Raw genomic sequence first — 27,637 nt, 5'->3', positions numbered from 1 at the left:
ACCGAGAGCCCTGGGCCTCAACCCGAGATTCTGGGGCTCTCGCTGGCCACATGTCCACGCTTGGCCCAGGCGGCCGTGGGCGGGGGGATGGAGGTCAGACGGTGGCTCACTGGGCTGCGCCGTCCGGGCTGTGAGCAGAACGGCTTCTCTTAGCTCAGCAAGGCGTGTGGCCGGGAAGGAGGGGGGCTGAGGTCCGACCCAGCCACACCCACCCCGCGGAGGCCTATTGCTCCCCACAGGCTCCTGGCCCTCAGAGAGAGGACGGCGCCCAAGGTGACCTCGGAGTCAGCCCAGCCTGTCGTTGAGTCCTAGCCCGGCCCCTTAGGAGTTGTATCACCTTGAACAAGTTACTTAATGCCTCTGAACTTTAATTTATCCATCCGAAAATAGTACCCATCTCATGGGATGGTTGTGGGCTCGAACGAGGAAATGTCAAACGCACCTTGTAGACAGTCAATAAGCGGCTGATTGGGGGGATCACTCCGTCCCACTGTGCCCCAGCCCATGGCCTCCCTACTGTAGAGAGAGAACGGGGCTCTGATCTGCGGGAGGCGTGCCCTGGCTCTGGCCCCAACTGGCCGCAAGACTCGGGGCTCGTTATGATCTCCAGTTTCCTTGTCTCTGCAGAGGAGACAACCCCAGCACCTCGCCAAAGGGTTAAGAGAAACCCCTCAGATAGACTGTTTAGCACACTCCCGGAGATGGAGGAACAAGCAAGGCGCAAAGAAGTGACAGGTGATGGAGGCAGGCAGTGACTCCTAAGTGAAAGCCCAGAGCTCTGGGGTCCTACGGCCCCGTTTCCAGTGGTTACGCCCCAGTTGGGGGTCCTGACGCCCCTCCCCACCCACGGAGCCCAGGCTCCCCCGTCGTCAGGAGGTGCGGCGAGGCGAGCCGGTGAGAGAGAAGCTGAGCGCTCGACCCGCAGACGCTTCCACTTTATTGACTGTAAACTCTTCTTTGGTAAACAAGACGACAAGAAGCCCGGAGGGAGGAGCATGCTGAGCGGAGAAGACGGGGGAGGGGCGGTGCCCTCCGCACACGGGCGCTCTGAGGGGACAGCTACACCATCAGCAAGTGTGGGGCGGGCGGTGGCCTGCGGGGAGGCGCCGGGAGCAGGAGGGAAGGGCCCACCCAGCTGGACACAGAAGCCTAAATTACACAGCAAATGCGCTCATGCATCACAGCGAAGAGAAGCCGGGGAACCCCCCCCCCCCCCCCACCGCGCCCTGCCCACCTCCCAGGCTTGGTTGGTGCCCCCTGCAGGCAGAGCCGAGCCGGTCAGGCCAGGGCTGGGCTGGAGGGGGGCTCCGGGGGGGGCCTGTCAGCTGCCCGTCCTCGTCTCTCCTTTCCTGCTCTGCAGGTGGCAGGGGCGTGGGGAGGAGCGCCCAAGATCCCGGGGTCGGGGGAGGGGTGTCAGGGCCGCGGGGCAGGGTCTGGGGGGAGGAGAGGCCGCCTCGGTGGCCCCTCTACAGGGGGGCCTCGCTGCAGAGGACGATCTCCAGGTCCTTGCGGTAGAGCTTCCCCGCCTCGGCCAAGGACATGACGCTCTTCCTGTAGTTGGTGAGCTCTCGGATGTTCATCTCCTAGGAGACACAGAGAGAGGGTGAGAGCCGGCTCAGGGGCGGCCGCGCAGAAACCGCCCATCGCCCATCGGCTCACTCACAGCACAGGGCGGGCCCTGCCGCGGGTCCCATCGCAGTGGGGGTGGCTCAGAGGGGTGCAAAGCACGGGCCTAAAGCCCTTCTTCACTCGCTGGCGCGTTGCTTTGGGGAAAGGATTCTACTTGAGTCTCAGCGGCCTGGCCTGTGGAATGGGCACACTCAGGGCCCTCGCCTCGGGAGGTGTCGCAGCGACTAGACAAGGCAGCGGATGTGAACACCATTTAGCTCCGTACCTGACTCGGAGCACGGATCCCAAAAAGGGCAGCTATGGCGATGACAGCCGTCACCTGTGCCAACTTCTACAAGTCCCGCCACCCCCACGGGCCGCCTCTGTCGCTCTGTGTCCCTGCGGGCGAGGGAGAGGGTGCCCGGGAAGCTCCCTGGCCTTGCCTCCAGGCCCCTGGACACACTTCCTAAGCCTCCCCGTTTACCTAAGGAATTCTGACCCCCCGTGTCCTCCAGCAGCACCGCTGGCCAGCTCTCCCTGCTCACGGGCTCCCTGAGGCTTTCGGAGGCTCCGATGACGGGGGGCTGTGGACACACGCCCACAGCCCACAGCCTCGTGGTGCCTGGAGGCAGCATTCAGCGCTGGGCGCGCCTTATGGGGGACCGGGGACACCTGCTTTATTGCGCTTTGCTTTGTTGTGTTCACAGATGTTGTGGGGTGTTTTTTTGTTTGTTTGTTTTTCATTGAAGGCAAGACTCTCCACCAGCAAGAAGATTATGGCTGGCTTTACTGAGATGCTGGCCTTTTCTGTGGAGGCCTGCAGCGCCCCGCAGTTTCAGAGGTGTGTCTGCCCCCGCTTTGTAGTCATTGCTTTGGATGCTAACAGCCAATGGGTCTGGAATATGGCAACGTCATCTCCAACACTGGAAAGTCACTTAGACAGCTGTCGTTCCTCCTCCTCCTCCTCCTCCTCTGGTATTGAAAATGTCCATAGATATTTTTTAAAGAATAGTTTTCACCCAGGCTGGTGTTGGCCCACACACGGATGGGTCTCAGGTTCGATTCCCGGTCAAGGGCGGGTACTGGGACTGTGGGTTCGATCCCAGGCCCCAGTCTGGGCATGTGTGGGAGGCAGCCAATCCGCCAATCCATGTGTCTCACACTGATTTTCTCTCTCTCTCTCTCTCCCTCTCCCTCTCTCCTTTCCTCCACCCCTTCCACTTTCTCTAAAAATCGATGGGAAAATATCCTCAGGTGAGGAATAACAAGAGTAAGTCTCCTTCTAGGCTGAGGGGTCATGATCCCCATTTTGTTCTGGAGCAAACCAAGCTATAAGGCTAAGGCATGCACCAAAGGACTGGCCAGCTCACAGCCGTGAACAGCCCTAGTCCCCGCGTCCTGGAGTCTCTCTCTCCACCTGGCTCACCTGGCCTCAGTCTCCCCCTTTTCGGCGTTGTTTCTGGGCACCCTCTCCTGTCAGGGGCACCCGACCCACAGGCACTCTGCAGGCCTCTCCAGCTTTGGCGGACATCTTCCCTGAAGCTGTGAGGTCCCTCATAACAGTGGGATGTGCCTGAGTTAGGAACCAAGGATGGGACCCCAAATACGAACTCCCAGCTTGAGCAGACACCCCTCCGCCCCGTGCAGTGCGGCATCAGGAGGCGGCAGCCTTGAGGGAGGGGCTGTCGGCGTCCTGTGTCTATAGGAGATGCTGGAGCTGAGGAGGCCTGGCACGCGTGGCAGCTGCCTTAGGAGGTAAGTCAGACGCCTGATCCCATCCGCCTGTCCCCCAGGAGCCGCCAACATCATTCCGCTCGGCAAACAGACGACAGCCCCTGCTCCATCAAAACGGCACGTGCGTCTGCCCATGGGTTCACCAAGAGCAGCCGTGCCCTTCGCAGCTCTCTCCCCACGGACTGGCTCTCTGCGTCCCCAGGCGCCAGGTCCGACGGCTGCAGGCGGAAGGCGCCCAGGGAAACAACTTTACGAATCCCTGGTTGTCTCACTGTCAGCGTCTGACTCGCTTTGTGCTTCCCCGTCTTGAGCGACCCTGTGCCGCCTGGGAGTTCCTTTGGTGGTGGTGAGAGCGCCTCTCAGGCGATGACCAGGAAACCCAGGCCGGAGGGTGGACGCCTGCCTTCAGGGTCCATCACCTCGGGCGCGAGGCAGGGCCAGATGGAGAACGTCCGTGCCTCATCGATACAATTACAGGTAAAGAGACTTGACATTATGATGCCCCACTCTCCTTGGTACATGGAAGCGCGTCAATAATTTCCCCCTAGAATCTGGTGCCTGGAAAAAGCCTGCCATGTCCAGACACTTGGGGAATGCTCCTCCTTCCTAGGAAAACACTCCTGGCCCCTTTCAGGCAGCTGTGGGCACCACGGAGGAAAAATAAATGTGGATGAAAGGCATGGAGGGTGATGCTCAGGGTACAGATAGAGAGGCCGGGAAGCAATCAGAAAGGGAGGCGGACTCAGAGGCTGCAATGATCCCCCACCCCCCCCCCCCCCGCCCAAAACGAGCAGTAAATGTAGCTCTTGCCTGGCAGCCAAGGCAGTTACACACGCAAGATATTGCAGAGCGTCCGCCTTCTAATTAAAGGAAACAGCCAACAGCCAACCTTTTGCTCAGAGGAAGACGTTTCCAGGGGGTGAAGGAGGGTGGCTGCAAAGCCTCACCTCTGGTTCTGGTCCCCCTGACCCCTCCCCCCCCCGGGGCACCTGACCCCCCCCCCCCCCCGCACCTGACCCCCCCCCCCGGGGCACCTGACCCCCCCCCCCCCGCACCTGACCCCTCCCACCCGGGGCACCTGACCCCCCCCCCCCGGGGCACCCAGCTGAGGCGACGCAGGGAGGCCTCCTGGGGTCTGTCCTATGGGCAACAGACCCAGCAAAGGAAAGGAGCCCAGGCTCCGAGTTTTCTCTGAGGGAACAAATGCGTCTGTGGCTCCTTTTAGCCCCCTGCCCACTGCAGATTCTGCCATGAATTGGTTCGGAATACCTTCACCTCCCACTGGGCTCTGCTCTCCAAAATCTCTCCTCGTGTAAAAAAAAAAAAAGTCTTTTTGTTGTTGTTGGCAATGTGGTCGGCACTTCCATGTGCTGGGCCAGGCAACACAACAGTCACAACAGCCAACAGGTGGCAGCCGCCCGAGTGCCATCGCAGAGGAGGGAGGAACGTGCTGGTGTGAACACACAGGGGAGGGCTCGCCAGCCTTCAGAAGGAGGGGATTCTGGCGCCTTCTACAACACAGACGGACCTGGAGGGTGTTCCGTGAAATAAGCCAGGCACAAGAAAACAAATACTGTGTGTTGTACCCATGCGAGGTCCCTAGATGGTCAGACTTATGGAGACAGGAGGCAGAATGTGGCTGCCAGGGCCTGGGGAGGGAAGGGCTGGGAGCTGTTGGATGGGAATGGAGTTTCAGTTCTGCAGGACGAAGAGAGCTCCGGGTGCGGGTGGTTGCACAGCATCATACATGCATTTGCTAGCACTGAGCTGTGCGCGGAAGCGGGTAAGATGGCGAGCTTTATGCTGGGTATTTACCATAGTTCAACAAAAAAGAAATATAAGCCAATCAACCAACTATTCAAACAGGCACAAGACAAGACAAAACAACAGCCTAAACAACGGGGGGCTCCGCCTCGTGTGGCTGGTCAGAGGGGAGCACGGTGCCCTCCGTGGCCCCCTCTCCCCAGGCCCCGGCCCGCGGCTCACCTTCTTGTTTTTCTCGTACAGGTCCTTGAGAAGGGCATCCAGCTCCTCCTCGTCAATGTAGCCGCTGCCGTCCTGGGGGCGGGCGCAGGGCGTGAGTGCAGAGCTACCCGCCAGCCCCACGGCCGCCGCAGGCTCGCCCCTGGCTTCCCGACCTTCCCCGTACTCAGACCCCGCGGCGCCAAACTAACAGTCGCTCTGACTGCACCAGTCGGTCAGGATCGGTCGCGTCAGGGCACCCTCTGGGGAGCCCTTCATGCGGGCGTCTTTCCTTTGCATTGAAATGGAAGCGAGGTTCAGGGAGCATTTAGCCGAGTGTCACATCCCATAATACGATGCCAGGATGAAGACTGGGGCTCCCTGAAGCTTACCCCCAACCCTTCGGTTATAAGGAAGAGACCCTGGGAGTCTCCTGGGCGGGGGAAGCTAAGAGGGGGTGGTGGTGGTGGTACCCTCTCGTTCCCTACGTCCCAGAGAAACACCTGGTGTCCGAACCTGATGGCAGGAGAGCGGTCCTGGCACCTCCTGCCTTTGGCCCCCAACACCCTATCACACCCCACCTCTGAACAGACGCTCTACCACCAACGATTCTCTCTGGGCCTTTAAGGCACCCAAGCCTTGGGTTCCACAGGCCATGGATCGCGGTGACATTTATCTTATCACACAGCGAGGACGCTGCGGGGAATCAGAAGGGACAGGAAGAAACCACACGGCCCCAGCTGCCCCCCAACAGCTCGTCTGTTCCTAATCACCAAGTGGAGCCATTCTGGCAGGGGACGCCCCGGGGATGGGGCTCCAGGTTCCCACCCCACACCGTCCTCCCTCGTACCTTGTCGTAAAATGTGAAGATGGCGTTGAACTCCTCTGAGGACAGCTTCATGCCCTGGAAGGTCCAAGGCGTTAGAGAGAGAAGCAGAAGCCGTGTGTGTGTGTGTGTGTGTGTGTGTGTGTGTGTGTGTGTGTGTGTGTGTATTGGGGGGCAGGAGGGTGGAAGGTGAGGCTCAGAGGGATGAGAGGAAGGGAGGAACCAAGAAAAGCAAAGAGGCTCTTTTACCTGGAATTTAAGCAGGAAGTTTTCCTGTACAGGCAAGAGTCTGGAAAGAAAATGTTCGAGCAGAGGTTAGAGGCGAGAACAGCTCGCACCCGGGTGGGGTGCAGGAGCCGAGCCTGTAGTTATGGAAGCGATCGCCGAGCACTTAATCTGGAGTTAGGGGAAAGTTCTAAAAAGAGGCAGACAGACACACTGAGGTGTGGCCTTCGCGATCCGATCTGGCTCTGCGTGGAGCTTCGTGAGGCCTGACCTGTCCCCTGCCCCACTGAGGGATCTGAGAGTCGGGATGGGGGCGCAGTGCGCTGGGGCGGAGGGCGGGCACCTACCGGGACATCTCCGAGAGGCCCAGTTTGCCATCGCCATTCAAGTCAAACATCCGCAGCTGTTGGGGACAGAGAGAGATGCTGGGGTTACTCGCTCTGACCTTCCCCTTCTGGAGAGGCGGGCGGAGCAGGCTCATGCCTCCCCTGAGGTCACCGGGGGCCGGGGCCAGCCTGGTCTGGATGGGTCACTGAGGGGAGACAGCTGGGACTCGGTCCCTGTTCCGCTCTCCCCGCCTCAGGAAGAAGGCCGCAGGGGACAGCAGGCCAGCCCCGAAGGCCCACCCTCTCCAAGTTCATCCTCTCCAGCGCTGCAGAGGTTGTCATGGAAACAGATGCTCCTGGTCTCAGTGAGAGCCTGAGAGAGAGGCTGTGTGGGGCCAGGAGCTGGAGTCCCTTCTCCAGCTGCCACCAGGGGTCACTTCACCGGGGCCCGAAGGATCAGCCCACAGAACTCTGCAAACCAATCTCAGTGGCTTGGCCCCGTGTCCTGCGCCCCCAGGGAGGGGGCCGCCGCCCACTCACTATGGTTTGGGTGTACTCCTGGAGCTTGGGCTCATCACACGGCCGGTTGGCCTTCTTCAGCAGGTCCGACAGGAATCCCTGGAATGCAAAAGCCCCCTTCAGAGCTCCCGACCCCGCCAGTCCCTCATGGCTCAGTCCTTCCTGCCATTGGCACAGTTGCATCCCTCAAATCCCCGAACCCTCTCACGTTTGTGGAGTGGCCTGGGAGGCCTGGAGGTGACTCCTGGGCGCAGCCTCACCCCATAGAAAAGGCATTGGAAACTGGCTCTGGCTCCTCAGAGAGCCCAGGACCCAGGCTAAGCAGAGCCTGGGGTCCCTGGTCCCCGAGGAACACAGGGGAAGACGGACAAGCCAGAGGCCGATCGCTGGGGTTGCCTTAGGGTGCCGGTCCGGGCACTGGGTGGGGGGCATGGGGTGTGGTTGAACTCTGTGCCCTCTGGCTCCATGGTACTGATTTCACTCGTCTGCCCGGAGCCAGACCTGAGTCTAAACCGGTGATGGCGAACCTTTTGAGCTCGGCGTGTCAGCATTTTGAAAAACCCTAACTTAACTCCGGTGCCGTGTCACATATAGAAATTTTTTGATATTTGCAACCATAGTAAAACCAAGACTTATATTTTTGATATTTATTTTATGTATTTAAATGCCATTTAACAAAGAAAAATCAACCAAAAAAATGAGCTCACGTGTCACCTCTGACACGCGTGTCATAGGTTCGCCATCACTGGTCTAAACTGACCAAATCCGCGTTCCTCACCCAATGTCTCCTCCTTCCCCAGGGTCCTCAGACCACCCCCAATCTGGCCCCAGTCCATTCTCCGTCCCCTCACACCCTCCTCGAGGCCCCTCCTACCTTGAGCTCGTTGGCTTCAATGTAGCCGCTTCTGTCTGTGTCGTACTTCCGCCAAGCCTGCAACGGAAGGCCGACCTGTTCGCAAGGCCCCCCTGACCCTGCGAGCTCCCTCCGCCTCCCTCCGTCCCGCTCATGGGCCCGGTGAGCTTGCTATTGGAGAACGGTGCAGCGGGTGGGGAGGTGGAGGCGGATTAGCCCCGTTGCCCGTGTTGTCCATGAGGACGCGCAGGAGAGCGTCTTGGAAGACAACTGGGGGGACAGGGCCTCCCCACTCTCTCTGGCTGCAGGACCGGGTCTCTCTTGGGTCCTCCTCTAAGCAGGTGAGCAGCTCCTACCAGGGCTGATACCGGGATCTGGCGGATCTGACTTTGGCTGAGTGTGTAGGGTGTCCTTTTCCTGCTCTGGAAGCTTCTGGTCTTCTGGGTGGAGGCTGGGAGCAAGGGTAAGAACCCTCTGGAAGGTGCAGGAACAGGCTTGGGTTGCTCTTCACTGTGCCCTCCTCCATCCCCCAGCCCGATGCACGCGGCAGCCGTGTCTGACCGTGGGCCAGAAGTGGTAGTGTGATCCGTTTGGACTATATCAAGGCCACAGCCCACACACCTCTTTCTGATAAAAAGCCTTCTTCTCTTTATTATTATTACTATTATTTTTAGGAAACCATCCCTCTCTCATGCTCAACCCATATGGTTCAAGAGGGGCTGACCCCACCTTTAGAGGTAGGCGTGTGCCTGTAGACAAAGTGCCCCGGTGGACAGGAGGGGATACCATGGGGGCTGGGGCAGGGGGCTGCCTGGATCTGTGACAAAAGGCCTAGAGGAGCCTGTTTTCTAAGTACTTCATCTATTTTGGTGCCTGACCATATTTCTTAGATCTTTTTCTCAAGTTTCCTCTTCTTGCTTTTTATTCCCTGCTCCCCAGCTGCACAGAGAGACACCGCAACACTCGCTGTTCCTAGTCAGCGAGCACGCACGCTTCTCCTCGATCTGATCTCCTGCCCCGACTTCTCTGTATCATCCTTTCATTGTCGGGATGATGAGAGATTACAGAGATTTTAGGGTCTTTCCTCCATTCCAGCAAACAAGGTTGTACGATCCCCACAGTACAGTAGTGGCTCAAGAAAGTTGCTTCTGACTTTAAATTTTTCCTAAGAAAGGTCTCTCCTCCCACCCCCGTCCTGATTTTTGAAAAGTGATTGATTAGACACGAGCAGGACCCAGTAGCAGTGTGGCTCACACCCCAGGCGATGGGGGTTGATGGTATTTAATGAGGGGAGTGGATATTCTCGGGGGGGGGGGGGGCAAAAATCCCACCCCTGAGGAAGCACTAAGAAATACATGCAGGTTTTCAAATACGACTTCACCAGCCGCCTGCATGCATTTAGTGCATCAGAATTGAGTTCATCTAGGCTGGGTCTTGACGGGGGATGGAGTGGGGGAGCGGGGGTGGGGGGTAGGGAGGTAGGGGGGTGGAGGGGGAGGAAGGCAGACAGTCCCCAAATGCCTAAAGGGAGGATAACCTGAAGGGAGCCCACCTTCGCAGGGCACCCACCGCACCCAGCAAAGCATCTGCCTGCTTTTGGGAGTGAGAACAGCCCAGCAGGCCCAGCCTAACCTCCCTCCCTCCCTCCGCCTCCCTCCCCGGAGCCGCCCCACCCCCACCCTCAGGCTCTCACGTCTCTGCCCTCCAGCACTTTGTGCTCATCCATCAGTGTGTCATTATTCTCTTCCCGTTCAAGGAAGAGAGTTCAAGAGGCTTGGGCTTTGTGACATCTCAAAGAAACCCGCGGTGTCACTAAAATTAGAAATTAAAATGTTGTGTGAGCAGCGGGATGGGCGCTGTCTGGCAGCACTAGCTTCCAGGGCTGCCGGGGGACCACTTCATCTTTCCAGCGGAAAAAAAGCGGAACAAATGGACACCCACAAGAGCGGTGCTGCTGGAGGATGGTGGGGTCCCCGGAAACTGGGGGGGTGTTGGCTCAGCAGTTATGCTGGGGCTTAGGAGATAAAGGCGGGCAAGAGTATGGAATGATGTCAACTACACAGAAACCACTAATTCTGAGAGAGACAGACAGAGGGGCCATTGCTCCTCTTTAAGCATCTCTGCCCCCTGCCAGCTACCATCATCCACATTTTCCAGATCGGAGATGGAATCCAGGCCAAAGGAACCGTCAGGCATAACGCCGCCTTTTCTATAGACAGAAAAATGGACTCTCTCAAAAGCAGCATCCTGACAGGTTTAAAGTCTATGCAGACCTCCCCCCCCCCCCCCCCCGCCCCGCACCCCGCACCTCCTCTCCCAAACAGGCAAGAGAAGGGCTGAGGACAGAATCCAGAATGTCAATTACCAACTTGGGGAATTTTGCCATCTGGAGACAACCTTTTAAAGCCCCATAAAATTCAATCCTCTGATGCTCAGGCGAGCTGCCACTGGAAAAGGCTCCCCCGACCCTGAGCAGGCTATTCCTAACCCACGTTCCAGCCGTCTGTGGGGAACCCACTGTGATGTGGGGCTGGGCTAGCTCCCCAGTCCTTTGAGGCAGCGACTCGCGGAGAGGGGGTGACTGGCGGCTGGAAATGGGCGTAACAGGATGAATGGCAACTGGGTCACTATCACAGCAGGCGGGAGGCGGGGTGTGCGGGACCTGGGTTGAGTTTCCCTCCCGGGGACACATACATGGAACGGCCAGGGTGCAGAGCCCTGGAAAAAGAGCGAGGAATAGCTGGTGGTTTGCTGGGCCATCAGGATTAGTCATATATTTGGTGGAACCATAGGGAATTCCAGTTTTTATGATTAAAAAAATGGTTAAATATCAGCAGTATCATTTGGTGTAACCTGTTGGTTGAATATGGCTCAAAAGACACTTGCATTTGGGTGTCCTCTTTGACTGACCTAAAGACTTTCTACTGTGCAGACAGTAACGCCCATTTAACAGGGGCCAATGAAGCCCAGACCACAGTCACAGAGCAAACCTGGAAGAGCCGGGGAACTGGAATTCTCACTGGGCGTTTCCATCCTCCCCACGCGTCTCCTCGGAACCCTGGCCTTGGGGGACACGGATGGCACTGAGTGGGAAGACAGTGCGGGTGATCCCAGAGCCAAACCCAGCGCCAGGGTCTCTCTGCTGCAGGATCTGGAGCCTGGAATACGCAAACCCCCAAAGGGGAGCTGCACTTGACCTCCGCTTGCTTCTCGCCTTATTCCTCACACTTCAATGCGCACACAGCGCCGGGGACCCCGTGAGCCTGGGTTCTGCCTCAGTGCTTCTAACAAGCACGCCGTGATGGTGCGGGTCCACGGACCACTCTGTGAGTAGCTGCGCTCCAAGGGGCCGAGCGTCTCCCAGGGCCCAGGCGCAGGCGTGCGGGTGGGCCCGGCTCTGAACACGCCTCACCTCCATGAACTCCGCGCTGGAGCCCACGTGCTGCCGGAAGCAGAGCAGGAAGCTCTCCTCGGTGGGCAGGATCTGCGCCAGCTGCGGGTCAGAGAGCGACAGCGCCGTTAGGGGGTGCCCTGCTGGGGAGCAGAGCAGGCGTCCCCTTAGGAAGAATGGGAAATGGCCAGGGCCCAGGCGGCAAGGGAGTCGCATTTTGCTTCCTTCCTGAGAGCAGCCTTTGGAAGGGGCAGACGATGTTCGGAGAAGTGCGTCTTTGTCACCCCAGCTGGAGGGACAGAAGGTGGCACCAAGGACCCAGACTCAAAAGCGTACTGAATGGATGGTTCCAAACACATAACTTCCTAGGATATGCAAGGTGATCTGATGGCCCACACCAGGCGAAGGCACCTTTGGGGGGTGAGAGAAATGCTGAACCTTGATCTGGTGGTGATTACATGCCTGCCTATAACTGTGTGAACTCACGGAATTTGACACTTCAAGTCGATTTAATCAATGCAGTTTATTGTATGTAAATTATACCCCCACGGACTTTAAAAAAGTGCCAGTAGTCTTGTGCAGCAAGCCCTCCCTGCCCGGCCTTTTGCTGCCAGCATCCTGGGTCACAGGCAAATCCTGATTAGTTTCAGGTAAATGTGCTAATCTTATTTCCCTCACCAGTGATTGGCTTATGGGTAGGCAGGTGACCTAGTCCTGGCCCAGGACATGTGAGGGGAGGTCTGCTGAGGGTGCGCCTGGGAAAGGTTTCCTTGCTCTTATGAATGAGGCACCAACTGAGAGGAGCCCTTTCTGCATCTGGATGTGATGTGATGCCTGGAACTGCTGCAGCCAGCTTGCCTCCAGCCCGAGGATGGAGCTGTTTTAGGGGCCGAGAACAGAGCCCCGGGAACTGCCGAGAAGCAGAGCTGGAGACCTGGCCTCCTCCACCTGGGGCCAACCCTACCCACGGCCTTTCTCATCGTAGTTGAAGCCAGACGCCAGCAAACTGTGATTCCTGGGTCAAACCTGTCAGTGAACTTGTACTGGAACATGGCCGTGGCCATGCATTTGCACACTGTCTGCGCCTGCTTTTGGGCCACCATGGCAGTGCAGAGTTGAAGAGTCGCGACAGGGACTGTATGACCCACGATCCCCAAACACTTGTCAAAATTTGCTTCACTTCTGTCTCTATAATCCAGGTGGACATGGATTTCAGGGGGTCCCTGGTCAGCTCCGTACACCCTCCCAACCCCAGGGACCCAAGTGTTGCTTCTGACCTCGTTCAGGTGGTCTTAGCTCCTTATCTCCCTGTTGGTGGAATGTTCCTAACCATTTCCAGTTTGGCGCTACCCAGTTTCAATAGATCTTTGCTAAAAAAAACTCTTGAATTTTTTTAACATGCCTCAATTTATCTTTTAACAATGTGTATATAGCTATTCACATATAAATGCATATGTGTATATAATATGTAAAGTATATTACACACAAATTATACATGCCATATATACAGAGGTGGGCGAAAGTAGGTTTACAGTTGTGAGTATGCAAAAACAGTTTATTCTTGTATTATTGATTTATTATTGTGTTCTTTGTCTTATTATTGTTATTTTATATCCTTACTTATGATTTATCTTTTAGGTAATGATGGCTGGTAATTTAACCTACTTTTGCACACCCCTATATTATAAGAAATTTGCATTTTTTAAAAAATGTTGCCTTTGGATGCCTTTACGTGGGGCACGAACTCTCTGGTTCCCCAGTCTTCACCCTCCCTTCTGTCTTCAGCTGGGCTCCTCACACGTTTACAATACCTGATGGACCCTGAGAGCATCTGAGGTCTTCATCCCTGTCTTAGGCCAACGTTTGTTGCTTCCTTCCTTGTGGGACACAGGAAAAGCCCCTTGGGGCAGCCCAAGTGCTCAGGCTGGGGGCGGGGCTTGAAGGTCACCGCCTCATTTAGGTCCCTAGATGGGTGCTTGTGCCGGGGAGAGGCCCAGGTGACATGGCCCTGCCCGCAGAGCTCCAAGCCAGGACAGCAGGACTCACCTCCGCCATCTCGATTTTCCCATCCGAGTTCTTGTCATACTTCTGCATGAATGCCTTCATCTTCTCCCCCAAGTTGTCACTCTTGGACGTCTGTGGAAAGACAGAGGAGGCTGATTTTGCCACTGGGTCCCCCGTAAGGAGCCTGCCTGTTCTACCCACAAACGGAAGCCGAGATGAAGTGACTTCTCTTGGGGCCGACCAGTTAGAATAGACAGAACATGAACTCACGGCTCCTGCTTCTAAGGCCAGCATTCTTTCTACCACGTAACAGCTGCTCTATGGACCTGAAAGGACTTCAACCAGCCTGAGAGGGTGTCAGTTGAGACTGTAGTTGACAGACTTGAAAACCACCCCTGATGCCATCTGAGGAAGGCTGTCAGATTTGGGGCCCTTCATAAAACACATTCCTCCACCGACACTGCGATCCCAGAATCAGCAGTGGGGCCCGTGTTTTCTCTGATCCAGGCTTCATTATCTTGGTACCGAGGGGTGATGGGGAAGCTGTTGATAAACTCTTGCATCGCCTCCATCGTATAAGCCCATTGCCTGGACCTCCTCCTCACGGGAGCGCTCTGCTGAGCTTTGAACCAGGAGCTCAGTGGTGGATTTGTGACTCATCACCAGAACTGCTCCACAAAGACTTGCTAATAAGCAGTGGACTAGCCAACAGACACGCAGCAGCGGGCGGTAGAGAGACCCCCAGAGGACCCTCCAGAACTGGGGGAGGAAGTGGGTCTGACTCCATATATTTGAAGACCAGGCATGGTTCTAATCACCTCACCTTTCCAATATTTCAGACGCTCCTCCAAAAGGCTTTAGTGAGTTCCACAGTACGGGGCTGGCACGGGGAACAACATCCCTGCCATTCAGGGGCGGGGATAAGATTCTGAGACACTTCTGGCGGCTAAGGAGGGTGGTTTGACACCTCCGCACACGAGGCCAGCCAGTATCATTGATTCAGACGCTGGTTTGGAGCAATCCCCCATTTTCCTTTAGGCCCTTGCTGAGGATGCCAGCCTTTGTTGTTTAGGAAAGTGGTTCTCCAGTGGGGACGATTTGCCCCCCCCCCCGGCAGGGACATGTAGCAATGTCCAGGGACATTTTTGATTGTCACAACTTGGAAAGGAGCTACTGGCCTCTGGTGTGTAGAGGCCAGGGATGCCGCTAACCATCCTACAATACACAGGATAGTCTCCATGATAATCCTTTGTCCCTCATGAATATCCCTCAGTCCCAGACATCCAGTGATGCTGAGATATGGTACTCTTTTTAGGGAGTAGTCCATCTTTTAAAAATCCTTACAAATAAAAGAAAAACTTTAAGGGTTGAGACCAGAGCTGTCAGGCTGGCTGATGGGATGCATAGCTTGGGACAATGCTTAGAGTCATGGTCAGCCCAGCTGTCGTGGCTCAGTGGTTGAGCATCAACCTATGAACCAGGAGGTCATGGTTCAATTACCAGTCAGGGCACATGCCTGGGTTGCAGTCTTGATCCCCAGTCGGGGGCATACAGGAGGCAACCAATCAATGATTTTTCTCTCATCATCGATGTTTCTCTCTCTCCCTCTCCTCTCTGAAGTAAAAAAAAAAAAAAAAAAAGCCATGGTCAGATGACAGAAATCCCACACAATGGGAGAGGGGGCTGGGCTTACCATGCCAGAGACTTTTCTTGTCTTCTCCAGCTCTTGGAAGAAGTTTTCTAGTTCTTTACCTTCAATATACCCATTTCCTGCAAAGATAGCAAAGACAAAAAGCACTTAACCTCAGAGATAAAGAGTTAAGACCAGTGGAGGGGGGTACAGTGGGGACGTGGGGGGCTTTACGGAGAACTCCTCCTCCCTGGTCAACCAGCAGGTGTCTGGCCAGCCCGAGACCGTTAGGGATGTGGGTCCTGCCCTCAGGCATCTGCAGCTGTAGAGACGGTGCGTCTTTGGGGTACACATGCAGTAGTCAGAGAACATGGGGCGGGGCCAGCGTCGGGGCCAGCACCGAGGTGAGCAGGAGCTGGGAGCTGTCCCTTAGCAGCTGGGCAAGCAGCAGGAGCTGGAGCTGGGACAGGGGATGACAGGCCATCAGCATCCAGGTTTGTCAGCAGGTGGCCGGCCCTAGTCACCTGAACGAGGTCAGAAGCAACACTTGGGTCCCTGGGGTTGGGAGGGTGTACGGAGCTGACCAGTGACCCCCTCAAATCCGTGTCCACCTGGAACCTCAGAATGTGACTTATTTGAAAACAGGCTCTTTGCCACAATGCAATCGGTTAAAATGAGGTCATACTAGACTAGGGCAGGCCCTCAATCCAATGACGTGTTCTTATAGGAAGGCCCCGGGGAAACACGGACACACAGGGAGGCCGGCCACGTGCAGGCAGGGGCAGGGATCAGAGTGAGCATCTCCAAGCGGAGGAGCACCACGGACTGCCAGCCACTCTAGAAGCCACGAGAAAGACACGGGATGCATTGCCCCTCGGAGCCCGAACCGATCCTGCTGACACCTTGACTTTGGACGTCTAGCCTCCAGAACTGTAAGAGAATAAATTTCGGTTGTTTTAAGCCACCTAGTTTGTGGTACTTTGTTTCAAGAGCTGCAGGAAACTGGTAAGTAAAGGAAAGAGTGAAAAGAGGAAGGCGAGGATCCCTCCTGGGGGATGGGGGCACCCGGGAGAGTGGGTCACAGGGATTAAGCATGGGGGGGGGGGCAACCCACTGCAGAGTGAGGGATAGAGGGGCTCTGAGGTCTGGGGACCCAGGTTCAAACCCTGGTCCTGCTGCACTTACCAGCTCTATGACTTTGGGAAGGTTACCTGTCTGGGCTTTGTTAATGAAGTGGGATTTTGGATGTAAATTCCACCGCCCAACCCATTACGAGCTCACCGTAAATGTTGCTATTGTCTGCGTTCAATAACCAGACCCTGTGTATAAGATAAAAAGTGCCTTTGAGGACCAGGTCCCAGGGTCAGTGCCTGACTGGCAAGGTCACGGAAGTAGTGAGAAGTCCGCTAGGTTCTCAAGTCTTGAACTCCAGATGACCCTGAGACCTGCGTGAGCTGAGTCCACAGACAAGGTACACTGGCCTGGGCTGTGGCCGTGACGGGGAGGAGGGTCGATGGGTGGGGAGGCAGGCCCCAGGCACTGCTCCCCAGGCTGCGTGCTCTGATTTGGACTCTCTTGGGATCTTTAAAAAAACATGAACGGCCGGCTCCTACCCCCTGATGTTCTGATGTAATTGGTTTGGGGGGTGATTCTATTTTTTAAAGCTCCCTGGGTCATTTTCACGTCCAGCAAATTGGAAACCACAGGCCGAAAGTTCCAAATCTTATGTAAAGCAGTTAAACAAGGTTTCCAGGCAGAACATTCGACTTGAGGAGAAAAGGGGGGTGGCAGCTAGCTTGCTTCAGGGGAGAATGGAGTTACGAACTAAAGGAGCATTTGCCCTGGCCTTGGTCGGGTGTGGGGGACGGATGGAGGAGGATATGGGAGTCCCCTGGCCCTCTGGGAGAACTTAGCTTACAAATAAATAACTCTAGAGGCGCCCTCTAGTGGAGAAGATGCCACATAGTATATAAAGAATCACGTGAGATAAATGATGGATTTTTGTCTGCAGGGAAAAGATGTGATTGTAATGGGGGTAACGAGACTTGAGTCTCTCCCCCTCTCCCCACCAAGATAGAGTAGTCATGTTTCCTTTAAGGTGTTCTGCAGAGCTTCTTGGGGGAGTTGGAATGTCACGAGTGTGTGCCTACTAGCTGGTGGGAGAGGGCAGCCAGAGTTGCCGAGGGAGGGCGGGAGAGGAAGGAGGAGGGGCTTTCTAGGCCGAAAGGAAGTCATCTGGTTAGTCACTAGTGGATGATAACTCTTGAGTTGGAGGGACAAGTCCTTTTTCTCTTCCTGCCCCTCCCTGCAGTGATCTGGCTGTTCTCCCATTTCTCAGGCAGGAAGCTTGAGGTAAGCGGCCGGTCCAGGTGCTGCTCCCAGAAGCGGGAGGCTGGGGTTGGAAAGGTGGCTCCGGGCTTGCACTGGGAGGTGGGTGACGTGGAGGCCTCAGAGGTGGCCGGGGCCGGGCGGGGTGGACACCTGAGTGAGCGTGCGTCTGCTGCTCCAGTGTGTTAGGAAGTGGCTGGAATGCCTGCCGGGGGCCTCGGACCGGGGTGGGCAGGGGAGACCCTCTGGGCTGAGAGAGGAGAAAGGGAGGAGTGACGTCCCAGGCGGCGAGAGGGGCCGAGCTGGGGTCCTGCCACTGGAGACAGCCCCTTCCTGAACCCGGCTCGAGCAGCACCAGTGGCAGGAGGTTCCCGAGGCTGGGTGACCCCCCTCGCCAGGCCGGAAGTACACCACCTCCCTGTGACCCCAACAAAGGGGCAGGGATGTGGTTCAATTCAACAAGCCTTTATTTTTGAACTGAACAGTTCAACGTTTCGGTGGGACCTCAGAGAGCTGTAGCCACGTTCTAGATATGAGCCTATTTTTCAAGAGCATTTAATGGTCTACTGGGGGGAGGCCGCCAGACAAGATCAACGTGAATCTACCAGCTGAAGGTGGAGGGTGAGAAGCAGAGGCTGGAGCTGCAGGGCCCGAACGGCATCCTCCACCATGGGGGGGTAGCGGGGGGGATAAGGCCTTGCTCCTTTGGCCTCCCTCAGAGCAACTCCCTTCTGTCACCTGGGAAGCGCCTATTATCCGAGGCTGGGGTGGAGGACGGCCTGCCTGCTTCCAGGGAGGCATTCAGCACTGGGGAAGTGGTTTGCTTTTTCTATGACCCTCGTACTTTCTTATGGGATTGGGGTGGGGGGGAAGGTGACTGTCCACCAAGCAAATCTCATGGGTATCTATATGAAGGTGGTTACCATGGCAACCATCACCTCTAACCTCTATCAAACCTATTCTGTGAACCTTATGAAGAGAGGACTGGGTGGGAGCCAGGGATCCTGCACCCTTCCTTAGTTTACTCTTAGTTACTCTTGCCTTTTTTAAATTAAATCAATTTTTTTTTTTTTTTTTAGAGAGATAGAGGGGAGGGAGGAGGGGGAGAAGGAGCGAGAGGGACACATTCATGTGAGAGAGACACGCGAGATTGCTTGTCTCCTGCATGCACCCAGAGACCGGGCCTGCAACTGAGGTGCGTGCCCTTGATCGGGAATCAAAGCTGTGACCCTCTGGTCCTCAGGCCCACGCTCTAACGACGGAGAAACTGGCCAGGGCCAGAGTTTACTCTTGCTACCATTTTTCACCACCACTGTGCTTCAGTTTTCTCAACTTGAAAGTGAGACAACACTTCCTTACAATTTATCTGACCACGGCTACTCGGAAAGCCTTGACTGAAGGACGCTGCGATCACAGTGGATAGACGCCTACCCGGGACACGTGAGCACAGCTTTTCTAAGAACTGAACCGGAGGGAGGAGCCTGACTTAGACGTATAATTCTACCATCAGCTCTGTGACTGTCCGTGTGACGTCGAGCAAGTCAGTGTCTAAGCCTCCATTTCTTCACCTCTAAGTTGGGTATGACTCCGTCTGCCCGTTCTCCTTTCTACGGCTGGTATGAGAGCCACGCGAGGGGATGTGACGACAGCATTCTGGAAAATGTGAAGTGTCCCTAAGTGGAAGCACCACTTCTATACTCTGCCCCGAAGGTCTCTGAACCACCCGGTGGCTGTACACCCGTTGGCCCAATGACAGCTGTCTTAGGGGGCTGGTTCTCGGCCCAGGCTGTGTTGGAATCACCTGGGAAGCTTTTAAAATATATTTTTATTGATTTCAGAGAGGAAGGGAGAGGGAGGGAGAGAGAGAAACATCAATGATGAGAGAGAATCATGGATCTGCTGCCTCCTGCACGCCCCGCACTGGGGATGGAGCCCGCAACCTGCATGGACCCTGACCGGGAAGGGAGCTGTGACCTCCTGGTTCATAGGTTGACACCGAGCCACACTGGCCTGGCAGGGATCACCTGGGGCGCTTTTAAAACATCACTGTGACCTGGGCCCCATCCCCAGAGCTTCTGACTTAATTGATGAGGCGAGGCCTTCTCATGGGCATGTCTTCAAAGCTTCCCAGGTGACTCTAATGTGCAGCCGGGGGTCAGAACTGCTTCAAGCAGCGTGTCTGAAACCTTAAGGTGTGTAAGAGTGGCCTGGGGGTCTTATCAAAACGGAGATCCTGATTTAGTAGGTCTAGGGCCGTGGTTGGCAAACTGCGGCTCTTGAGCCACGTGCGGTTCTTTGGCCCCTTGAGTGTGGCTCTTCCTAAGCCTTAGGAGTATCCTCATTAAGTCAATAACAATGTACCTACCTATATAGTTTAAGTTTAAAAAATTTGGCTCTCAAAAGAAATTTCAATCGTTGCACTGTTGATATTTGGCTCTGTTGACGAATGAGTTTGCCGACCACTGTAAGGCAGTGGTTCTTGGCCTTGGCTGCACATTAGAATCACCTGGGAATCTTTTTAAAATCCTGATTTTTGGGCCTCATCCTCCGGAAATTCTGTTTCTTTGTTACTAATGTTGTGGCCCCACCCCATAACAAACGACCTATGAACCAGGAGGTCACGGTTCGATTCCTGGTCAGGGCACATCCCTGGGTCACGGCTCAATCCTCCTTGTGGGGCATGCAGGGTAAGGGCTTGCTGTTCAAAGTGTGGTCTGTGGAACAGTAGCTTGTTGGAGATGCAGAATCCCAGGCCCCACCCGTCCTTCGGAACCAGAAACTGCATTTTAACCGCGTGGGAACACACACGTCTGAGGACACTGCTTCCCAACGCCCGTATCTTCATAGGAAGACCTTGCCTTTGGCGTTTACTCAAGGGGAGGCTGGGGGCTGGTGTGAGCCCCGAGATGGTTACCTGGGTCTTGTACTGACAAGTGACCCGTCTCTATTGACTCGAGGGGCCTGGACCAGTGCTCCTCAAAGTGTGGTCTGGGGCCTGACAGCGGCGGCATCACATGGGGCGGGGCGGGGGGGGGGGGGGTGCTCGTTAAACAGGCAGATTGTCTGTCCCACCGCAGACCTGCCGAGCCAGAGGCTTCCGGAGGGCGGCTCCCACCCAGTCCTCTCCTCATAAGGCCCAGACACCTGTGCTCACAGGCCCTCGTGCGGACGCACCTGGAGAGCCGCTGGCTGGGTGCTGGCGGGTGCAGCTCACCTGTCTGTGGGCCTCTGTGCTGCATAGTTAAGTCAGAGCAACCGAGGAGGGGAGACAGGCAGCTCCTCCTCCAGCTGCACAGGAGGCCAGGCCGCTTGACTGGCTGTGGGGGTTCCAGTTTCTGAAGAGGCAGGCCGCCCCCTGCCCTCCAGCCTGAGCTGTCACCCTTTCAGGGGGGGAGACTGGCTTCCTCAGGCTCTGCCCCAATCGTGATATCACTGTGCGTGATGCCCACCAGGTACAGAGAGCTCTCCACTCCCGCCCCGCCAGGTCCTCACACCCTGCCAGGTGAGTAGCCTGCTTTATGCACCCCGTGTTAGAGGGAGTGGGGGGCGGGGAGACTTTAGTCACAGCTAATGGCCTTCTTTCCTTCTATTTATCTCAGGCACGACCCCTGTGTATATGTCTTGGTTTCTCTCTCTCTCTCTCTCTCTCTCTCTCTCTCTCTCTCTCTCTCTCACACACACACACACACACACACACACACACACACACCACCCCCTTCTCCCAGTGGGGATCCCAGTGTAAACAGTGATTTGACTTTGCGTCTGTGCTTCTGGGCTCTGAGCTGGGCCAGGTCCCCTGAACCTGTGGGCAGCTGGCAGCTAGAGCTGGGCTGATTCCCAGGCGTGGGCGAGGCCAGAAGGATGGGGCAGATTGGGCGGGAGTGGAGGGGAGACCGCAGAGAGCCGGAGCGGAGGGGAGAGAGCCAAAGCCAGAGGCCCCAGATGGGACTGGCTGGGCAAAGGAGGGCGCGGGCCGCCAGGGGCCAGGAGAGCAGCCAGGCCCTGCTTGCGGAGCCTCAGGCTGCTCTATTAATCCTGGCCCCTGGGAACTGAAGAGGTTCCCCCCCTGGGTCTCCGTGGCCCTGGAGCCTCCCCCACGGGGCCTCCGCTAGTGAAACTGCTGGAGTCCAGAGGGGAATAGCAGGCGAGCAGCAGGGAGGGGCCGGCTGGGCTGGTGGCCGCCTGGGGAGGCGGCTGAAGCACCTTGTTTGTGAACACCTGTCCCTGCGGCTGCCCCGCTGGGGGCCCCAGCTCTTCCCAGACACGGCTGCCTCCCAGGCTGGCGCAACCACCCTCCGCAGAGAGGCAGGGCGTGGGCCTGCACGGAGGGTGCCCAGCTCAGGGCTGGCGCCGTGGGCGCTCCACACCGAAGGGCGCTGTTCATGAAACAAGTGGGGCGTTGGGGTGAAGGCGGCGGCGGCGCTGGGGTACTGATTCTAGGGCTTCCCCAGGTGGGGCAGGTCCTGGAAGCTCCCAGGGAGCCCAGACCCTGACACCAGCCCCAAAGGAGACAGGCCCCACGGAGACACCCTGAAAGGGGTGAGGGCAGCCTCGGACAACTTCAACCCTGGCTCCCCGAACCAGAGCCTCTGACCTGAGGGTGCCAAGAAGCAATCATTTCTATAAATCCTGCAATTAACCTGATCAATAGCACAGTTCTATTGCGTCGCAAACGTTGCAGTATTTGTGTAAATGCGTAATATGTGCCAGATATTCTGTAACCCTGTTTGGGATGCTCCTTCTTAGGGGGCCACGAGTCTTCGTTGAATATTTAATATCCAATCAATGCAGCTGCCCAGCCGCGCCCCCCCTCCGAGAGGCGCTGGTGTTCACCTCCCCTCCCCCTACCAGGGCCAGGCACTCGGGGCTGGAAGTGTCCTCCATGATGGGGGGGGGGGTGGTTGGAGGGAGGTCCTGTTGTTAGACTGGGTGTAGGAGAGAGGAGACACAGGGGCTTCCCGCAGCTCCTTCTAGTCCTTCCTGTCACCCCTTTTCAAGTCCTGGGGCCACACAGGTGAGGAATGAGGCTCGTGCCGAGAGAGGCGTTGAGGCACCTGCATCGCCAGGCCACCTGGAAGCAGACAAGCGGCTAAGAGCCTGGGCGGGTTCCCGCCCTGGAGATGGGCGTATGTGTCTATCTCTTCCCGGGGGAGGGAGAGGTGCCCCTAAAATTATTTTCTTTTACATCTTTCTTGTTTTGCCGAGTATACAAGAAACACATGCTCTTGTGAGTATGTCACACAATGTGGAAATTAACTGAGAAAAGAAAACGCCTTTTAATTTCACTTCCTCTACTCTGCAGGGAGAGCGACTCTTATCTTCTGTGGAATATTTCCCAGCATACCTGTTCCACGAATGACAAAGACGGGCTCAGACTCTAGTCGCGTTCTGCTACAGTTTTCAAAACCTGAAGGCTGCCCCGTGGACATTTTCCCACGTCGGGACCAGAGCGCCGCCTCCTTCCCACCGGCGGCCCAATGTCGGTGAGGAGTGCGATGCGTTTCTGTTCCCTGGGGAAGCCCGTTCCCCCCACATTTCCTGTACGTGCTAAGGGAGCCCGGCCCACGGAACTGTGCACACGCCTGAGCCTACGGCACGCACATGGGTAGATTCTCGGTGCGAGGGGACTGCTTCTTGGCCTGGGAGCCGCCGGCCTCTGGGAGGGAACCCAGCTCAGTCGCTTCCAAAGGGCAAAGGGCGAGGCCACAGCTCGGCCCCTCACGGACCGCCTACTGGTCGTCAGCGGGATAGCAGCCTGGTGGCCCCTGTGAGTTCTGAGCTGGTCACCCCTGGGCCACCTGCGTCTTGCAGAGCGAGAAAGTTCCTGGCGACGAAGTGCCCGGGCAGCAGCAGCAGAGCGGGCTCAGACAGGTGAGGCCACCGAAGGGCCCCTCCGAGCAGGGGGGCAGCATGGAAGAGCCACAGCACCCCCCCCCCCTCCCCACTTGGCTGCTTTTGAGAGTTGACATCAGAACCTCCCAAATGCATGACCCTGGCGGACCTCCGTGGAGGAGTCCGGGGCTGGGACAGGGGACTAGGGGACGGGATTCCTGCCCCCCTCCTCCTTGCTCTGTGATCTCCCCCTCTTTAAACACCTCCTTCCTTTCTCGACTGAAAGGCTAATGATAATTTTGAAAAAAATGTAACTCCTTAAGCAAAGTCACCAGGATGATGCTTCTGCCTCCTGGTTGGGAATGGCCGAGCTCGGGTCAGAGCCCCCGCCCAGCCCGCTCTCCTCAGAGCCCAGTGCCTCCTGGTCTCTGTTTACTGCAGAGCTGGCGGGGGGGGGGGGGGGGGTCGCTCTCCCTGGTGGCTGTGGCTAATTGGGCTGCAGCGAGCTCACTCCTGGGACCCTCCTCTGCGGAGTCCTCCCTGTGCTCTTTAAGTGTGTGAGCAGCGGTGGGACTCGGGGAAGAAACCCCAAGGTGAAAACAGAAGCCAGAGTTAGGAAGAGGGAGGCCCAGGCGGGCAGGGGACACCTCAGGGGCGAGGGGCGAGCTCCCTGGCAGACTCTGGTGTTGGAGGGGGGACGGGTAGGAAAGTTACAGCTGAATTCTGGGTCCTTTCGTGGAATTCCAGTTTAAACCACCTCTGTGCTCCCAGGCATTTAAATTCTCTCTGCTGCCTTCTCTGTTAGGCCCCGGGTCCTCCTTGGGGTTGCCTGAGGCCGTGACCACAGAGGGCAATGGGGTGCCTGGTGGATAAGCAAGAAGCAAGCACTTAGCTCCCCTTTCACCTGGGAGCAGCAGGGAGCCACGGGTTCCCTGGCTTTAAAGACTCGAGTCTCGTTGCAGCGTAGCTATGCTCCAGTCACCCCAGGACCCCTTTTTGGGGTGAAAGGAACCCCATCACCTCTGGGGCTGGGTCAGGGGCTCTCCAGTGGGCAAGAGGGAGGCAAAGCAGGTGTCCAGAGACCCGAGCGGGCCCAGGTGTGGCCGGTCGCCAGCCCCGCCTCCACCTTGCTGCTCGGTCCTGGAGAAGTCGCTTCTGTGTCAGTTTCCTCATTTACACACGAGGACCCCAGTCTGCCCAGCAGGACCACGGTATGGAACGCAAGGAGGTGTGACTGTGTTTTGCAAAGTACCAGGTCTCCGATAAATGTAAGGATGAGCACGCTTATCGAGAGCGCGATTGGTCGTCCCCAGGAGGACAGGGGAGAGTGGAACTGAGGAGTCCTCTGTTTATAGCTGACTCATTTTGGCAGGAGGCCGGTGGTGTAACCTTGGCCACTGGGTAGCTTTCCTTGAGTCATGCACGTCTCTGGAGCAGATGAACCTGCAGGAGCACCCTTAGGGAATGCGCCTGTCACCTGGAATACTCGGAGGCTAGCAGCGTCTTGGAGCCTTTTTCACTAAGTCCCAGGGCAGCAGCCAGGGGTTGGGAATACCGGCCCTCCTTAGCCCCATTTCACAGATGTCACCATCGACCCACCTCCTGCAGTCAGTCGGGGGAGATCACGGTCCGAACCCACACATCACATGCCCAGTCCTCTGCGCCCCCAGCTTCCTCAGTTGGCTCCCAGGGAACAGAACGTCGCTCTTTAGCACCCCCAGATATTAACCCCTGACTCCCCAGAGCTCTGGGCAGAGGGCCGCTGGGTCTCCACGTTCACCCCGGCCCTGCCAAGCTGAGGAAGGGGAGGGGAAGAGTTGAATGAGCCACCCCTGGGTCCTCCCTCTGCCTCCCATCCTCCCATCTCAGTCCCGGGGTAAACACGCTTCGCCACCACCCTGCCAATGGTCTGAGATGCCGGAACATTTTGGATGCCCACCCCAGGGAGGATCCCGGAGAAGGAATATCAGATCACTTAGTTTTTTTGGAGTGGTGGAGAAAAAGTCTCCTGCAAAATCAGAAGCCTCTCAAGGGAGGGAGCCCCCTTTATGCCTGAGGACAGACCCCAGAGATCTCAGTGCTGGGAGCCATCTGCAAAGGGCATTCAGTCCAGGCCTCACTTCCTGGGTGAGCCCATGCCAAGACCACACTGAGCAGGGGGTGGGCCCCTGAAGGCATTTAACAGTGTGCGCCCTCCCCCCTCAGAGGTGGACTCACCCAAAGCACCCAGGATTATCACCACGGGGAACGTGTCGGGCTGGCACCCGGCCCTGCCTCCACCCTGCCCCCTGCTGCTGCGGGCAGCACCGCATGCCTGCTGCCTGTGGGGGATGGAACATGGGCTGGGGAGGCCCAGGGGGTGGGTGTTCAGGGCCCCAGTGCCATTCTCCACTCCTGCCCCTCGCTGACAGGGCTGGGGAGGCTAAGGGGTTCCATTCAGGACACCCACCTCGCCCCCCCACCCCCAGCTTAGGACAGATACCGGGCTAACCTGGTATTCAACCAAAGGGGAACTTGAAAGAAATGAGTGGGCTTCTGAGACCTGTAGCTGCGGGCAGCTGAAGGCAGGTCGTTCCCTTGAAGAGCAAGGCGGGAAGATGAGATGGAGGGGCACGGGGGACGCACGGGGGACTCACGGGGAGCCCGGCCAGCCCAGGCCTCCTCTGGGAAAGCACCAACTTGCCCAGAATGAGGCTGCAAAAGCCGGTGGGCTCTCTGGCATCTACGTCGGGGCAGAAAAGTTACTGACAGTTGTCATCAGAGCAGCCGGGATGTCTCCCAAACTCAGGCCCCCCCCCACCCCCCCTCAGAGAGCAGCAGGCTCTGCAGTCAAAACGCCCCCTGAAGCAAAGGTGCCCCTGCCAGCCTCCAGCAGCGCTCCGTCCCCTCCACCGCAGGTCCCCTGGGGTCGAATGGCCACAGAAGTTGGGAGCTTTACTGACCGTCTGCGTCAAAGTGCTTCCAGATCTCCAGGAACTGGGACGCCGTCAGCTCGGCCAGGTGCAGGTAAGGGGGCTGCTGCTGCGGGCCAGCCATGGCGTGCGGCTCAGAGACCTCGGGCGGCACCGCGCTCTCCCTGCGCACTGCACTCCGCGCTCGCTCGGCCAGGTCCTGCGCGCCACGCTGCCTTTATATACAGTTCGGGGGCTGCGCCGCCGCCCGCCGCCAGCAGGGGGCGCGCGCGCTCAGGGAATCGGCCCGGGGCGCAGAGGGGCGGTGGCCGCCCCGGGGCTCAGGAGGGTTTCTCAGTTGGATGCGCGGAGACCTCTCCGAGGGGGGCCCCAGGGAGACGGGCGCTTAGGTGCAGAGGCGAGTGAGGCTGCCTTGCCTTCCCTCTCCCTCCCTCTGACCATCTCGGGTGCAGCTACCCCAGATGATGGTGGGCAGTAGCACTATTGACAGCAGCGGGAACTGCAACGTCAATAATGCTGACAATATGTTGACAAGTATTTAGCACCTGGAGTTCGGGTTGCACTAGTCTCCCTCCTGCTTCCTCCTGCCTGTCCCTTGCACAGCCGGGGCACCGGGACCACTTTCCTGATGAGGGCCCTGTAGACTTCAAATGGCTCACCGACCTGCCAGCAAGTCACCGGGCCGGGCAGGAATTTGCACCCAGCTCTGTGTTCACGCTCTCCCGGCCCCTCCGTGGGGCCCGGTCTTGGGGAGAAGCCGCTCGGTCTCAAGGCTCTTCTGGGGGTGACTGGACTCAGGGCCAACCAGGGAGAATCCAGGTGGGAGCGGAGAGGCTCCTCCTGCCCCCGGGTCTTGGCTTTTGCCCTTCCTGGGGTGCCTCCCTCCGCCCCCTGGTACTTGCCTGACCCTGGACGGTTCCGGGGGGCTTTTAGACGTTTGTCCAGGGGGTGGCAGGACTAGATACGCCCTCCAGTGTCTTAGCTGCGCCCGCCTGGGGATAGCGTGGGAAATGCCTAAGTCTGGGCAGGCAAGGCCCAACGCTGACCTAGGGTCTCAGAGGGGACAGTCCTGGAACGGCGGACAGGACTCCCCAAGCTGGGGACTGCGCTCCTCCCGCTTCTCCCTGGGGGCCTTGTGCACCCGGTGAGAAATGAATTGATACTTATTAACATGTGCTAATGAGTGTTGCCTGAGCCGCCTTCCAAAGGGCGGGGGGAAAGGGAAGGAGGTGAGAACAGAAAGGAGGTCACGGGGGAGAGCTTGTCCCTCAGGAGGAGAGACCTGCCCAGAGTGAGCCCCAACTCCACTCGTGTTTCGCCCAGAGCAAACGTGTATGGAGTGACTTAGAGGAGCACACAGGAGAGAGGAGTCATGAAAAGCCAGCGTGTTCATCTCCTCCCCCTGCTGTCAGGGAGAGCCCTGGGCTGAGGACTCACCAAAGCCACGGGCTCTCTTGCCTGCCTCTGGGGGGACGGGATGGCCCGTG

At 57.4% G+C, this 27,637-nt stretch overlaps 1 protein-coding gene across 1 annotated transcript; it reads right to left on the bottom strand.

Annotated features, from left to right (window-relative positions):
- Nucleotides 1-924: 924 nt before the first annotated feature.
- On the bottom strand, nucleotides 925-26,363 carry CALB2 (calbindin 2). The gene is made up of 11 exons (XM_036345369.1): nucleotides 26,181-26,363; nucleotides 15,142-15,218; nucleotides 13,491-13,580; nucleotides 11,466-11,546; nucleotides 8,075-8,131; nucleotides 7,222-7,299; nucleotides 6,703-6,758; nucleotides 6,380-6,419; nucleotides 6,155-6,208; nucleotides 5,329-5,400; nucleotides 925-1,583 (listed from the first exon to the last, which is right to left on the bottom strand). Exons 1-11 carry the CDS (start codon nucleotides 26,272-26,274, stop codon nucleotides 1,467-1,469), a joined length of 816 nt encoding a protein of 271 aa, XP_036201262.1. The 5' UTR covers nucleotides 26,275-26,363; the 3' UTR covers nucleotides 925-1,466.
- Between the last annotated feature and the right edge of the window lie 1,274 nt (nucleotides 26,364-27,637).

The sequence above is a fragment of the Myotis myotis genome, unplaced genomic scaffold (assembly GCF_014108235.1).
Source record: "Myotis myotis isolate mMyoMyo1 unplaced genomic scaffold, mMyoMyo1.p scaffold_m19_p_19, whole genome shotgun sequence".
Classification (NCBI taxonomy): domain Eukaryota; kingdom Metazoa; phylum Chordata; class Mammalia; order Chiroptera; family Vespertilionidae; genus Myotis; species Myotis myotis.
The sequence above is the reverse complement of the archived record's forward strand: the minus strand, read 5'-3'. Positions and strand labels throughout refer to the sequence as shown.